Source organism: Geotrypetes seraphini, chromosome 11, assembly GCF_902459505.1.
Source record: "Geotrypetes seraphini chromosome 11, aGeoSer1.1, whole genome shotgun sequence".
Lineage (NCBI taxonomy): Eukaryota > Metazoa > Chordata > Amphibia > Gymnophiona > Dermophiidae > Geotrypetes > Geotrypetes seraphini.
Genome location: NC_047094.1, coordinates 121,797,903 through 121,814,284, shown reverse-complemented (window position 1 = coordinate 121,814,284; position 16,382 = coordinate 121,797,903). Strand labels below are relative to the sequence as shown.

The 16,382-nt window shown below is 47.9% G+C and overlaps 1 protein-coding gene across 3 annotated transcripts in view; it reads right to left on the bottom strand.

The window, feature by feature from the left end:
- The window catches only part of PSMF1 (proteasome inhibitor subunit 1), a 61,838-nt gene extending 45,531 nt beyond the window's left edge, over nucleotides 1–16,307 (bottom strand). For 2 of the 3 annotated variants that reach the window (XM_033962695.1, XM_033962697.1), the window contains exons 1-2: nucleotides 16,182–16,307; nucleotides 844–997 (exon numbers count right to left, since the gene is read on the bottom strand). In XM_033962695.1, coding sequence (XP_033818586.1) covers nucleotides 844–975 — 132 coding nt within the window. In that variant the 5' untranslated portion in view covers nucleotides 976–997; nucleotides 16,182–16,307. Of the gene's footprint in view, nucleotides 1–843; nucleotides 998–16,119 lie in introns of all 3 variants that reach the window. The other variant, XM_033962696.1, reaches the window with a different exon arrangement.
- Between the last annotated feature and the right edge of the window lie 75 nt (nucleotides 16,308–16,382).

The following is a 16,382-nucleotide window of genomic DNA, read 5'->3' as shown; positions in this document are numbered from 1 at the left end:
AGGAGCAAGCTTTTCATGTTGCCGGCCAGCCCTGCATCGCTTCTTGATAGGGAGCCACAAGTTCTCATGGGATTCGCAGTTCTCGCAGTAGTCTATCAAGGAGCAGTGCAGGGCCTGCCGGCAGCACGAAAAGCTCGCTCCTATGTACCGGCCCAGGTGCACTGATGGCTACTACTTTTACAAAGGATTTCAGTGCAGGATACACGCTGGATCACCAAGGAACAGATATGCGAGGGAGGGAGGGTGGTAATTATTAGTGTCGGCCGGGGCAGGAGACGGGAGGGATCCCTCCTGTCCCGGCCTAAGGCAGGCCTGCAGGAAGACCGGGAGGGTTTCAGGTGGTCACTGGGGGATGACCCAAATATAAACTGGGACCCCCATTTTTGATCCAATTTTTTGGCCCAAAAGTTTATATTCGAATATATATGGTATCTTGTATGCTTGCTATTTGTGTGGGTTAGGTCTATTCTATTTTTTGTTTTTATTTGATTGCATTTTGTAAACTGCTTGGATCAGTAAAATGAACAAGCGGTATAACAAGATTAATAAACCATAAACCAGACACTAAAACAAACCACAATATACACGTCTCATCTGCTCCACGAATTAAGGACTGAAAGACCACTGCTCATGCATGTACAGTGTGGTAGAACTTTCTAAATATTTTAAGCTAGCCAAGTACCACACCGTGTTCCCGTCAATAACATCACTCACATGTGAGAATTAAGGTCTGCTTGTCCTCAGAGATACTCTATTACACTTTACTGTCTGATTCAGAATATTGCAAAAAAATTTAATATGGCATTTTATTCTGCTTAGCCAGTTTTACACATTTCCACTCACTTGGTCTCCAGTTCCCAGGCACCGGTAACCATGAACCACCATCTCCCAGTGTATAAAGCACAGCAGCGCATCCTGCGCTGCAGACAAGTTCTGAGCAACAGACATGTACAGCAGCTCCAATCCCGCAGCCATAGCTAAGAGTAGAGGCAGCTCCCTAGGAATAATAACAACAACTTTATTTTTATATACCACAATACCACAAACAGAGGAAGAGACTGTATACAGACAGCGACATTACAATGGTGAAAAGTATTTTGGGATTAATAAGTTCTTTAGATGAAAACGTAACCACCGGTAGATCTAATTGGGTTTTTTTTTGATGAGTTTTAACTAATGAAGGTTTGAAAAATCCTAAGGAAGATAGAAACTAAAATAAACCATACATTGGATCTCCCATCCTTGATTAAGCGAATCCCGGGAGTATCTGTTAACGCTGATCTGCGTGAATATCAATTTTGGGTACTTCATCATGGCTATTTTACGAAGAGTCAGTTATGTTATTCGGGTTACGCGGATTCCCCTTTGTGCCCTAAGTGCCTCATGCAGCCCCATTCGTTTATCCATGCTTTTTGGTCCTGTGTGAAAAATTAAACGTTTTTGGAGGCAGGTTTTATTTCCATTATTTCCTATGGGGAAACTCGCTTTGATAAACGAGCATTTTTGATTACGAGCATGCTCCTGGAACGGATTATGCTTGTAATCCAAGGTACCACTGTATATCATAGCTTGCAAAGAAAGCGACAGTTTCTTCGGATTTGGGATTCTTATCTCCATTCTCTATCACCAAGGGCTCAAAGTGACATTTTGAATTCCTTGTGAACCTCTCCGAGGTCTGGGCTCTCTTTAGTGTTCTTGCTGGTGCGCCAGGGGTGCGTGGGAGTCCCTGTACCTTATTTTTTCTTCTCTTCAGTATTGGAGTTTTATTTCTAGTTCTTCGCTGTGGGTTATAAGAGTCCAAACCTACTGCTCTACGGTTTTTCTTGGTTTCTGGATTGGAAGGTTTGGGGTGGGGAAGGTTTGGGGTGGGATTGTTGGATCTGATGCTTTGTATTGGGATTTGTCCAGTGTTTCTACTGTTAGCCTTTGTTGGTTGGATTTTTGTTGTTTGAAAAATAAAAACTGATTCAACTTAAAATAAATCATTCACCTCAGAACTATCCTCTTGATCCAAATACAAAAGTACCTCATAAATGGAGGGGTATTCCCTTTGGAGAATCGCTGAGGAGCTCATTTTAATCTTCATGATCTCAATACACTATAGTTTTAATATTAATTACCTTGCTATACTACATTTGCATAGTACAATCAGAGGCTGCCAGAAAGCACGGAAAAGACCACAGTGAGCCATTTTGATAATAGGGCGGTACAATATGTGCATTTAATGATGGTTTAGCGCCATCGTTAGATGTACGGTAACCTTAGCACAGGGGTGCCCAAAAGGTCGATCGCGACTGACCAGTAGATCGCAAAGGCAACGCGAGTCGATCACACTCGCATTGCCTTTACATTCTGTTCTCTCTGCTTCCCCGACGTCAGGTGTGTACAAGCGCCGGGCCCACAGCCTTCCCCCCCCCCCTCGACGTCAATTCTGACTTCAAGAGAGGAAGTTCCGGGCCAGCCAATCACTGCCTGGCTGGCCCGGAATTTCCTCTCCGACTGCAGAATTGGCGTCGGGGGGGGGGGGGAAGGCTGTGGGCCCTGCGCTTGTACATGCCTCGCCTTGCTTCGGGGAAGCAGGGAGAAATCAGCAACGATGGCTTGGGGGGGGGCAGGGAGAAAGAAAGAGAGGGAGGGGGGGAATTTTGGGTTGATAATATTGCCTTATATTGAAGAGTACCAGTATAACTGTTTGTTTTGGGTTAGGGATTTGGCTATCTGGTGAATTTGCCATTGTGAGAAAAAAAAAAGAGAGAAAGAAGGCAGAGAGAGAGAGAGAAAGAAAGAAGGCAGGGAGAGACAGAGAAAGAAAGGGGAGGGGCAGGGAGAGAGGAAGTAAAAGTTGGACTAATGGAGGGATGGAGAGAGATGTTGGTTGGGGAATGAAATGAGGTCTGGAGGTTGGTTGGGGAATGGAACGAGGTCTGGAGGCAGAAAGAAAAAATATTGGATTTACAGTAAGAAGAAGGAAGTGCAACCAGAGACTCATGAAATCACCAGACAGCAAAGGTAGGAAAAAGAACAGTTACTTACCGTAACAGGTGTTATCCAGGGACAGCAGGTAGATATTCTCTACATGTGGATGACATCATCAACGGAGCCCCGAGCGGACAGTCTCGCAAGCAAACTTGCTTGAATATCTTCAAGCATGCGAGTGTACCGCGCGTGTGCCTTCCCGCCTGAGTCAGGGCGCACGTCTCCACAGCGTTGCCTTAGTTTAGATAGCTAGCAAAGAAGCCAACCAGGGGAGATGGGTGGGTCCCTGGATAACACCTGTTACAGTAAGTAACTGTGCTTTATCCCAGGACAAGCAGGCAGCATATTCTCTACATGTGGGTGACCTCCAAGCTAACCAAAAAGGGACGATGGGAGAGTTGGCAATTTATGAGAACAGATTACACAAAACTGACTGGCCAAACCGGCCGTCTTGTCTGGAAAAGGTATCCAGACAGTAGTGACTAAGCAGTGTTCCCGCTAAGGTGCGCTGGCCTGCGCTCGCGCACAAAATATTACATCGCAGCGCAAAGTTTCTCTTCACAGCGCACACACGCGTCGCAAAGGTAAGGGGAGGTAAGGTAAGGGGACGCATTGGGGGGATTGCACTTCCCCACAATTGCCATGCTTCGGTTCCTCTTCTTCCTTCCTTCCTCCCCCCCCCCCCCCCCGCGGGACCCTGCGGCACCATCAACTCTTACTCCCTCTAATGTCGGCCCTGCAGCTCCAGACTTCCTCGCACCTTCTCCCCTCCCCCTTTGGATCGCTATTATTTTAAATGTTATAGCCGCGAAGCTGTATCCATCAGTGGAGATGTCTAACCTCGGCCTGCCCCGGAACTCTTACTGCAACAGTGACTTCCTGTTCCTGCCTAGACGGGCGGCTGCTGCAGTAAGAGTTCCGGGGCAGGCCGAGGTTAGACATCTCCACTGATGGATACAGCTCCGCGGCTATAACATTTAAAATAATAGCGATCCAAAGGGGGAGGGGAGAAGGTGCGAGGAAGTCTGGAGCTGCAGGGCCGACATTAGAGGGAGTAAGAGTTGATGGTGCCGCAGGGTCCCGCGGGGGGGGGGGGGGGAGGAAGGAAGGAAGAAGAGGAACCGAAGCATGGCAATTGTGGGGAAGTGCAGAGCTGCAGGGAAGAGTGTTGCGGTACCCAGCTGGAGGGAGAAGGAAGATGAGGGAGGGAATTAAAGGAGATGCCAGGGCTTGGAGCATAGGAGGAAGATATGCCAGTCTAAGGGAAAAGGAAGGGGGAGATGAGAGAGCATGGAGGGGGAGCGAAAGATGGAAGAAAAGGAAAGGAGAGAGATGCCAGAGAATCAGGGAAAGGGAGATACCAGACTATGAGGAGAGGTGTGGGAGAGGGAAGGCGAGGAGAGAGATGCCAGACCAATGGGGTGAAAGGAGAGATGGAAGGGGGAGGCATACAGTTTCTGGAAGGGGCATAGAAGGAGAGAAGATGCCATATAGGGGAAGAGAGACGGCAGACAGTGAATGGAAGGAAGAGAGTTACAAGAAGATGAGGAAAGGAGAAACCACAGAAGACAAAGGTAGAAAAAAATTTCTATTTATTTATTGCTTTAGGAGACATGTGTCACTGTTTCTGTGAAGCATTGTATGCAGAGTCCAGCTTCTTGCTGGTTCAATTTAACCTTTGTCTATGTATTTTTATTTTATCCCCCCTTTTACAAAACTGTGAAGCGTTTTTAGCACCAGCCTTGGTGGTAGCAGCTCTGATGCTCAGAATTTTATGAGCATCAGAGCTGTTACCTCCGTAGCTAAAATCCACACTACAGTTTTGTAAAAGAGGGAGGGGTTAGTTTGTGATTACATATTCCTTACTAGGCGAAGGTGTTTTCTGTGTTCTGTGTGTTCGAAAGACATGGTTTTCTGTTAGGATTGACGGTGTAGGATTGATCTGTGCTGGTCTGGCTTGTTTAGTTTTACAATGGGTGTATTGATGTACTGCTCACTGCAATATGTAAGATGCTGCCTTTTCCTAGGTACTCATGTGTGACGTGTGGTTTGTTACTAAAAATCATGTTTTTCTTACAGATGGGGGGGGGTGCCAAAAAATGATGGGCCCCGGATGTTACATATGCTAGGTACGCCACTGTATGTAAAGATACCAGAAAGCTGGCGTAGCAAAAACTTCTAAGTTTTGAGTATTTAACCCTCCCACAATCTCACGGGCACTCGTTTCAAGTTTATTGAGATTTTGATTTAAACGCAATATCAAATATTTTCAATGCGTATAACAAAAATAAATTTGGGGAAATAAATAAAACCATTTGAACCAGTGTTTCCGCTAAGCTGCGCTGGCGTGCGCTGGCGCACAAAATATTACATCGCAGCGCACACGTTTCTCGTCACAGCGCACGATCGGAAGAGGCGTACGGCAGATGGCAGGGCGGCGAGAGGAGAATCGGGCGAGTTGGCTCATAACTTGCTGGCGCCCGATATTTTTGGCTCACGGTGAAAAAAGTTTGCTCACAACACCCGCCCGCTTAGAGGGAACACTGGAGTGAGAGGTGAAGATTTGAACCAAGGATCAAGTGGCAGCCTTGCAGATTTCCTCAACAGGAGTTGATTTGAGGAAAGCTACAGACGCCGCCATCACTCTGACTTTATGCCCCGTGACCTGACCCTGTAGAGGGAGACCAGCCTGAGCATAGCAGAAAGAGATACAAGCAAACAACCAGTTGGAGATGGTTCGCTTAGACACGGGACGCCCCAACCGATTCGGATCAAAAGATATGAAGAGTTGAGGAGCAGTCCGATGAGCCCGAGTGTGTTACAAGTAGAAAGCCAACGCACACTTACAGTCCAGAGTGTGAAGCGCCACCTCTCCAGGATGAGAATGAGGTTTAGGAAAAAATATTGGAAGAACAATGGATTGGTTGAGGTGGAAATCCGAAATCACCTTCAGTGTTCTCCCCAGAAATTTTTTCCAGCTGGGTGGCATGAAAAAGTAGCTGGGTGGGGCGGGATGGGGAAATTTGGTGGTGGGGAAAATTAACCCCCTCTTTTACTAAGGTGTGCTAGCATTTTTAGCGTGCGATAACCCCCGCGCTACGCAGGAAAACTAATGCCAGCTCAATGCTGGCTTTAGTGTCTAGCGCGCGGGGCAATTCTGCACGTGCTAAGCGCACGCTACAACCGCTATCGCAGCTTAGTAAAAGGAGCCCTAAATGTGAACTATTTTTATTATTATTTTCCAATGCTCAATATGACTTCCTTTTTTTAAGGCTTGACACTTATGCCAGAATATTTTTACTAAATTTAAGAAGTATCCAATTCTAGAAGGGAATAATTAGATATTTGCCCTCTTTCAAATGGTATAGAGGTTTAAAAAAGGGAAATGCATTAAGAAGTCATTAGGTTCAATCTAGCCATTTATTTCTGCATGAATTTAAACAACTAAAAAAAAAATAGATAAATATAGCTCATCCAGTCATACAAGAAATGGCTCTACAGCACCTCTAATAATGTTTTGATCGCTAGGTTCCTTCCTGAGGTCTCACTGTGGATATGAAATAGATGCTATCCCCACTTCCAGACCTCTTCCACATAATTTATGGAAAGGTGTTACTGAGCCTTGAAGGAGACCTGTGTGATTGATCTTTATCTGCTACTTTTTTATTTTGCTGTAGAGCAAGGTGAGAGCTAGGGCAAAACAGTTTAGGTAAAGATGCAGATAATAATTAGCAATGTATTAAAAATATTTTATTTTTATTTGCTTATAATGTCATTTGAAAGCTGCTTGATGTTAATATACTTTAATTTAATTCTTTATAGTGTGTGTGTAGGGGGGAGGGACAACACCTATATCAACAGTAAAATTAGAATAGGGTTATCAAATCCAGTGGCGTACCTAGTATATATGACAGCCAGTGCTGATCATTTTTTTTTAACAACCCTCTCCTCTCTATAGAAAAGATATTTTTAGTAATAATCCATGAGTCACACAACAAGGGTGCACCTAGGAAAAGGCAGCATCTTAAACACTTCAGTGAGCACTAGAACACCAACACACGCAATGTAAAACTAAACAAGCCAGATCCTGCACAGTCAATTGATCCTGTACAGTCGATGCTAACAGAAAACCATGTCCTTTTCATACACACAGACAGATACACCCTCGCCCAATATGGAATAATCACAAACTAAAAACAGAACTATGTAGACAAAAGTTAAACTGAACCAAGAAACCAGACTCTGCATACAATGCAACACCATAGAAACAGTGGCATGTCCTCTAATACTGTGCAAAATATAAAGACAGTAGATGTAAATTTGAAAAAAAACTGCTACGTAACAATCACCACTTTACAAATTAATAAATAGAAATAAAACAAATATGAGAAATAAGAAAATACCATTTTATTGGACTATTCCATTTTTCAATTAGCTTTTAGAGGCCAAATCTTTCTTCAAGACAGTACAGCAGGGGTGCCCACACTTTTTTGGCTTGCGAGCTACTTTTTTAAAAATGGCCAAGTCAAAATGATCTACCAACAATAAAATTTGAAAAAACAAAGCACACTGTACGCAGAGAAAATGTTAATTATCATTTTTTTTTTTTTTAAGAGATCAAGGCTAAGGTGATCATACGTCCTGTTTTCGGACCGACTATCCCATTGTCCCAATCCACCGCTTCGGGACACCGAAATATCCCGTTTTCAGGGACAGCGTCATGAAGCAGTGCATGGGGACACCGAGACGGGTGATCACTTTCCCTCCCTGCTGCGCCAATTCAAAGCCTGGTCCACTGCTGCTTCTTGCCTTCTTCCCGACGCCAATTTTGACATCGCAGAGGACGTTCCAGGCCAGCCAATCGCTGCATGGTTGGGCCGGAATGTCCTCTCTGACATCAAGATTGACGTCGGGGAAGAGAGGAGAAGGAAGGCAGCTTTTGTTCCTGCCGCATCGGGGAAGCAGAGAAAAAGTAGACGACCATCGCGGCCCTAAACAGAGTGCCCGGGGCAGCTCCTCTTCTTGCTCCCGCCTGCCTGCTAATACAGCCAAGAAGGGGAAAAGCTGAAGAGTAGGGGGGGAGGAGGCCAGGCAAGAGATCGCTTCTCCCTCGCAGCCAAAACTGTCCTTTTCAGAGGGGCCCTGACACGGCAGCTACCCCGAAGTTTTCCCTCTGCCGCAACTTCCCGTTTCTGACAGGACACATCGAGGCAGAGGGAAAGCTTCAGGGCAGCTGCCATGCCAGGGCACCAATTTAGGAGTTTAGCAAAGAAGTTTGGATCGCTGCTTTCCCCCCCCTCCCCCCCCCCCGGATCTGTTGCTGTTTGCTTCCCCTCTAACGCCGGCCCTAGGCATCTGCCTCCTGGGCCTACCCTTTAATCCGCTCTTATCCACAACCTGCGAGGACCAGGTTGTGCCCAGAATTCCTTCTATATTCAGCTTCAACCTAAGTCAGAATTTTTTTTTTTTGTGGTGGGGGGGAAATCTTGGATCCATTGTTTGCTTGAATATAATCTGTTTGTAGACGTGGAACGACTGAAGAAAATAATTTGTTGTTTTCGTGGCAATAATAGGGGAGTCTACTAGATGACAAAGTAATTTTGAGGTGTCGGGGCAGGGGGATGCAGACTTGATGGCTTAAAAAAATAAGTCCCCCTTCTTGTCAATGCTGAGTCAATCATTCATGCATAAGGTGACCATACGTCCCGTTTTCAATGGGACAGTCCCATTTTTGGACCGACAGTCCCATTGTCCCGACCTACATAAGGACATAGGAAGGAGGCACTGAGGGCACTAAGGACATAGGATGGGACACTAAGGACATAGGAAAGAGACACTAAGGATACAGGAAGGAGGCACTGGGGGCACTAAGCACATAGGAAGGAGGCACTAGGGCAGGGGTAGGGAACTCCGGTCCTCGAGAGCTGTACTCCAGTCGGGTTTTCAGGATTTCCCCAATGAATATGCATTGAAAGCAGTGCATGCAAATAGATCTCATGAATATTCATTGGGGAAATCCTGAAAACCCGACTAGAATACAGCTCTCGAGGATCGGAGTTCCCTACCCCTGCACTAGGGGCACTAAGGACATAGGAAGGAAGCACACTGGGGGCACTAAGGACATGGGAATGAGGCCATTATGAATTAATAAGATATTATGTGTACATGAAAAATGAATGGAAGAAATTGGGGGCGGGATTAGGGTGGAATTGGGGTGGGGCTAGGGCAGGATTGGGGGTGTGACTGACAATTAGTAGATGTCCCCTTTTGATAAAAAAATATAAATGGTCAGGTTAGTCAAGGCAGATGACTTTAAAATATGCAATGTCACGTCAGGGTAGTAGATGCATAGAACAATTTCCCAGAAGAGGTGATGGAAACAAGAGACTTTGTCTGAATTCAAAAAAGTGTGGGATCTCAGAGAGGAAGAGATAATGGTTACAGTGGATGAGTAGACTGGATGGGGCCATTTGACCTTTATCTTCCATCATATTTCCATACAGAGGCCCAGCACTGCTGCCTTCAGTTGTAGGAAGGCTTATGGCCCCTTCTAGCATGGGTGCCCATGCAAGTGCCTTGTTTCAATCTCACTAATGCCAGCACTGCTAATTGGACAAAATACTTTAGAATATTAAATCATGCTATATATCTACGGTATATAATGCTGCATGTATAATTATAAATGGGGTAGTTGAAAACACCCACTGCAAGTAAAATAATATATTGAAGCTTCTTTGTGTTTATTTGGCTATCAAGATCTATTGCTTTGCTTTAACTGTTGGTGGTCTTTATTGCCCCTCAGAAGAGGCCTTGGTTAACTGCTCACTGGCCCTAAAAGCAACCCCTACTATCCCCACAATTAATGCTGTTTCCTAAAAGACTTCCATTTTTCTGATCTAAATGCATTTTAAAATAATGGATACCCATCTTAATTAAGCTAAAACCCGGATCCTAACTCCCACTATCTGCATTACTGACACGACGAAGAGCCAGCTCTGATCCAAACGCCTTTTTGCTTCCTTTTGGTTGTGACCTCCTTTCTTTACACCGGAAGTAATTGCGGTTTCATGGTGCTAGCTGGAAGTTTAGGTGAAGGGGAATTATGGCGATTTGTTTGTTCCCGGAGCATATTCTGTTGAAGGGAGTAATTTCTTTTCTTGTTATATAGTGTGAAGAATTCAGAGATCTATGGAGTCCCGGTTTTTCCTAGTCTGTTTTCGGGCCGTTCTAATGTTTGTAATAGTGTCTTTTTTTAGGTAGAGTTGTTGATGTTTGATTACTGGCATTTACATTTATTATGAAAAGAAACTTTTATTCAAAACCAACCACAATCGCCTTAGCCCGTAGCGAATGTATGCTCCGGGGCTCTAAAGTGTGCGGGTGCCGGCTTCCCTTCTCTCCCCCCCCCCTCCCCCCGACATAACTTCCGGTTTCGGAGGGAAGAGAAGGGAAGCCGGCACGCACACTTTAGAGCCCCGGAGCATAAGTTCGCTAGGGGCTAAGGCGTGAAATCTCCAAGCCGGATTTTTTTTTTTTTTTAATGTTGAGCAGCAGCGGCAGCATTTAGCTGGGCGGTCATCTAAATTACCCGGGGGGCCGCCCGGCTGAAAGGCCCTATGGAGAACACTGACCTTAGGTAAGAACTTAGGATGTGTACGGAGGACCACCTTATCATGATGAAAAACAGTGAAAGGCAGGTCCGCAACCAAGGCTTGCAGCTCACTGACCCTGCGAGCAGACGTGAGAGCAATAAGAAACACTACTTTCCAAGTGAGAAACTTCAAATGAGCCCGATCGATTGGCTCAAAAGGAGGCTTCATTAACTGAGCAAGGACAGCATTGAGATCCCAAACCACCGGAGGTGGTTTGAGAGTAGGACAGACATTGAAAAGACCTTTCACAAATCGGGAAACCACTGGATGTACAGAGTGGTTTCCCTTCAAGCGGCTGATGAAAAGCAGCAATGGCACCGAGGTGGACACGAATAGATGTTGACTTGAGACCAGACCGACAAGTGCATCAGATAGTCCAGCATGGAAGACAAGGAAGCAGAATGCGGCTCCATGTGTAACGTAGCGCACCAAGAGGAAAATCTGGTCCACTTTTGAGAATAACACTGCCTAGTGGACCGCTTTCTGGAAGCCTCGAGAACATCCCGAACAGACTGAGAGAACTGGAACAAAGCAGTTAGGTGACGAGGTACCAAGTGGGATGAAGAAGAGAACCTTGACTCTGAGAAAGCAGAGAAGGAAAAACCAGAAGAAGCAGAGGCTCCCTGGCACTGAGTCGAAGCAGCAGGGAGAACCAGGTTGTCTGGGCCACTGAGGAGCTATCAGAATCATGGTGGCGTGGACGGACTTGAGCAAGACAAGTCTTCAAAATCAGAGGGAATGGAGGGAACACACAGAGAAACAGGTCCGTCCAGTCCAAAAGGAAAGCATCCGCCTTGAGCCGGTGAGGAGAATAAATCCTGGAGCAGAAACGAGGTAACTTGTGGTTGAGGGGGGATGCAAACAGATCTACTCGCGGGGTCCCCCACCGAGCAAACACCTAACGCAGAGTCGACGAATTGAGGGATCATTCGTGAGGTTGCAGAAGGCGACTCAGTTTGTCTGCCAAGCAGTTCTGCTGGCCTTGAATATAAACTGCTCTGAGAACGATGTGATGTATCGCCCAATCCCAAATCCTCAGAGCTTCCCGGCAAAGAGACAGCGAACCCGTACTGCCCTGCTTGTTGACATAATACATAGCCACTTGGTTGTCCGTCTGAACGAGAACCACGTGGTCGCAAAGCAGATGACGGAAAGCCTTGAGAGCATTGAAAATGGCTCAGAGCTCCAAGAGATTGATGTGACAGAGCCGCTCCTCGCCGGACCAAGGGCCCCGGGTCCGGAGGCCATCGATGTGAGCCCCCCAAGCATAGGTGGACGAGTCCGTCATCAGGATCTTTTGCGGAGGGGGCGCATGAAACAGAAAACCTCTGGAAAAATTGAGATCTGAGCTGAGAGATCGTTTCAATAAAGGAGTCACCGTGATACAGCAAGAGACCGGATCGCGGTCCTGCCGCCACTGCAAGGCCAGGTTCCACTGAGGAACTTGAAGATGAAGTCTGGCAAAAGGTGTCACATGAACGGTTGAGGCCATGTGCCCCAGCAGGACCATCATGTGCTTGGCCGAGATGGTCGAAAGAAGATATACCCACGGAAAAGGCGGACGAGAGCCTCCCGACAAGGTCGAGGCAGAAACGATCGGAGATGAAGAGTATCCAACACCGCTCCGATGTACTGGAGAGACTGGGAAGGACACAACTGGGACTTGGGGAAGTTGATCTCGAATCCCAGACGTTGAAGGAACAGAATAGTCTGTTGGGTCGCTGTAATAACCTACAGTTGAGATGACGCTTTGATGAGCCAGTCGTCGAGATAAGGGAATACCTGAAAACCCTGCAGCTGCAGGGCTGCGGCTACTACCACAAGACACTTCGTGAAAACCCTCAGGGAACAAGCGAATCCGAAAGGGAGAACACGATACTGAAAATGGAGATTCCCTAACCGAAATCTCAGAAACTGGCAAGAGGCCGGATGAATTGGGATGCGAGTGTAGGCCTCTTTGAGATCCAGGGAGCATAACCAGTCCCCCTCGTCCATTAGGGGGTACAAAGTCGGGAGAGAGAGTATGCAAAACTTTTCCTTGACATGTGTTGAGAGCTCTCAGGTCCAGAATGGAACGCAAGTCCCCGGTCTTCTTGGGAACCAGAAAAAAAACTGGGAATAAAACCCTGAGTTCTGCTAGCACATAGGAACCTCCTCGACAGCTCGGAGGCAGAGGAGAGCCTGAGCCTCCTGAAGCAGAAGGGGAAGTTGCGACCTGTCTGAAGGAAACTCTCTTAGGGGCTGATCTGGAGGTACATGCCGGAAGTGAAGAGAATACCCCTCCCGAATAATGGTGAGAACCCAGGTGTCCGATGTAATCAGCTCCCACTAATGATAAAAAAGAATGAGCCGATCCCCGATGGGCAGGGGGGACGGCTGGTGGACGAAAGGGACTGGTATGCTGACTGAAATTGTCAAAAAGATGGCGCTGGTTTTGCTGCCGCAGGCATCCGAGGTTTAGAAGGATGCTGCTGCAGTCGCCGCGGTGGCAGACGGGAGAGAGCCAGCACAGACTTCTGTGGGTAACGCCTTGGAGGAAGCTTATATGGCTTAGCAGGAGGGGCTCGCACCTTAGGTCGCACCAGGGAGGCGAAAGATCGCTCGTGTTCCGACAGGCGTTTCGTGGCCGTGTCAATCAAGTCATCAAAGAGCTCGATCCCCACACAAGGAAGATTTGCCAGACAATCCTGTAAATTGGGATCCATATCCACTATGCGTAGCCAGGCGAAGCGGCGCATCGCCACCGCAAAGGCCGTAACCCTAGATGACAGTTCAAAGGCGTCATACATGGCCTGGAGCATATAGAGATGAATCTGGGATAGCGTCTCCTGAATTAGACAGAAGTCCGGTCAACGGTGAGCGGGCAAGTCAGGGAGAAAAGACTGCAGGATCTTCAGGCAGTGTTTGAAATAGGAGGTAAAATTAAAGTTGTAATTAAGGACACGGTTCACCATCACCGAGTTCTGATAAAGACGGCGGCCAAATTTGTCCATTGTCCGCCCTTCCCTGCCCAGAGGGACAGTAGCGTAGACCCTGGAGGAGTTAGATTTCTTCAGTGAAGATTTCACAACCAAAGACTGCTGGGATAGCTGCACCTTCTCAAAGCCCTTACAAGGGATCGTGCGATAGCGAGATTTCATCTTGGAAGGGATGGCAGGAATAGCATAGTGACTCTCCAGATTTCTGAAGAAAGTCTGTTTCAACACCTGATTCAGAGGAAGACGCAAAGACTCCCTGGGTTGATGAGGGAGCTCCAACTCATCCAAATACTCCTGGGTATACCGGGATTCAGACTGTAGATCCAGCTGAAGAGCCTTACCCATGTCCGAGACAAATCTTGTGAAGGAGGAGGTCCGAGAAGAAAGGGCCTTGTGCAGCGAAGATCCAGAACGTTGAGCCGCCGAAAAGGGGACGCTTCCCTAGAATACAGAGCAGGCAAATCAGAGTCCAGAGAAAAGGATAACGGGGAAGTCCTGCTCCGCGACCTCGGGGGGGGGGGGGGGTGTCAAAGAACGCCCATGCCGCATCATGCTGGGAGAAGATCCCAGAGTTCGAGGAACAGGAGAAGAAGGAAACCTCCAAGATGGCTTCGAAAGAGGGGACCTTGACCTTGACAAGCCGCGCCCCAGCAAGACAGAAGGGGAAGGCGGCCGTCGATAACGAGACCCGTGTCTCGGCTGCACAGAGGCCTCGAGGGACCTCGAGGTATGCGGGGCCCGTCCTCGCCGAGGTGAGTCCCTCGGTCGCTTAGACGGCGAGTGCCTCGAGGTCGAGGCAGATGGAGCCCAGTGCTTCGATCGAGGCCCACGGCCGGGGACCCAAGCCTCGAATCAACAGGAGAAGAATCACTGGAAGACAGCCGGCGAGACCTGCGAGACCGAACTTGAGGGGCCTCAGAAGGATGCTCAGGATGGGCTGCCGAGAGCAGGGTCGAGGCAGGAGCAAGCTGACTCAAGACCGACAAGAGCTGAGTCTTCAGGATGGCCTTCAACATGTCCTCGAACATCAGCACCGAGACCATAGGGACTGGTCATACTGGTGCAACAGTGCGCTCCGATGAAGAGTATTCCCTATGTTTGGAGGCACACTTGGAGGAATGTCTCGAAGAGGTCTGCAGTGCACCACCTGAGACCCCGTGGAAGGCTTCTTCGCCAGCACATCTGAGGAAGAGGAGACTTACCCGAAGCAGGGGTTTTTGCTCGAGCAGCCACCGAGGCCCTGGAGGTCGAGGGCAACTTTGATGAGGTCAAGGCCTGCGAGGCCAAGACCCCCAGCAGGGCCGGGGTTGAGGCCGCACCAACTGGAGGATCCATAGCTCCGAAGAGCTCAAGGAACTTCGCTCGTCGCCTATGAAGAGCCCGTGGTTGAAGAGTAGCATAACGCGTGCAGGATTCGGTCCGGTGATCGTCCCCCAGGCACTCAACAAACCAACGATGAGGGTCAGTAATTGAAATCATCCGACCGCACTTTTTAAAACCTGTGACATGCCAGGACATAAGGCCAAAACCACAGCCACAGCCACACGAAGCAAGGCGGCCAGGCTGAGACCTGGGATTCCCAGGTCAAACGAAAGAGAGAAAAAAATATGGTTTTTGGGTTTTATTTGACGCGTCGCACAGCGATTCACCTGATTTCCAAAAACAAAAAAAGGGACAAAACGCGGTGAAGAGGCACTTAGCGATTGCGCAGAGTAGAGGAACAGGGCTTCTGGCTCCACGGAAAACTAAGAACTGAGGCCACGCTGAGGAGATGCGCGCCCTGACTCGGGTGGAAGGCACATGCGTGGTACACTCACAAGCTTAAAGATCTTCAAGCAAGTCTGCTTGCAAGACTGTCCGCTCGGGGCTCCGTGGATGACGTCACCCACATGTCGAGAAGGAGGGAAGGAAGTGGAGAGGAGAAAGAAAAAAGGGTACATGCTGGATTGGGTTAAAAAATGGGAGCAGAGCAAGGCGCGGGGTAGGTTATGGTGGATTGGGGCAGGGCATGTGGTTTGGGGCAGGGAGCCCAGTAGACTTGTGTATCTAGGGGCCCTCGACAAATTAATCCTGCCCTGTACCAGAGGTTTTTCACTATCACTGTTGAATGTGGATCATTAGCCAGCATTTTCCCTGTTGTCTCCAGAGAAAGTGAAATACTTACCTGTAATGGGGGGTTCTTACTAGACAGTAGAAGAATGCAGCCATACTTACCCTCCCTCCCTCCTACCCCACTAATATCAATTAAAAGCTAGAATCAAAACTGAAGCAAATAGGAGTCGCTACACTTAGCTAGAGGGGAGTTACGACACAGAATGCATCCAGAAAACGTCACCAGCAAATGTAGCTGCATTCCCCTGCTAAGGAGAATCCCACCTCCTTTTGAGGTCTGGTCTAGCCCACAGATAGAACTACTGGGTACTGGGAAGGGACCAGAGACCTCAGAAACAGGAAAGAAAAAACAACCCCAAAATAGTAAATCAACATCTGGCATCTAACCCTCTACGCTTCACCTATTTCGCTATCATCTGTAGTCCAATATTTAAAGTCGGCATCTCTCCCTCTACCTTCCTACCTTCACGCTTATCGTTACTGCTAGAGATCGCGACAGCCAAGTCAAAACACGCACGCTCTGCGCTAGCCACTTTTTCTTCCGTCGGAAACAGGAAGTGCGGGCCTGGGGGCGGGGTTGGCTAATAAGCATCTGGGGGTGGTCCTTTAGTAAAGATTAAAGACGTGCTATCAGCAGCAGGGCCCATAGGAATAAAATGGGTCC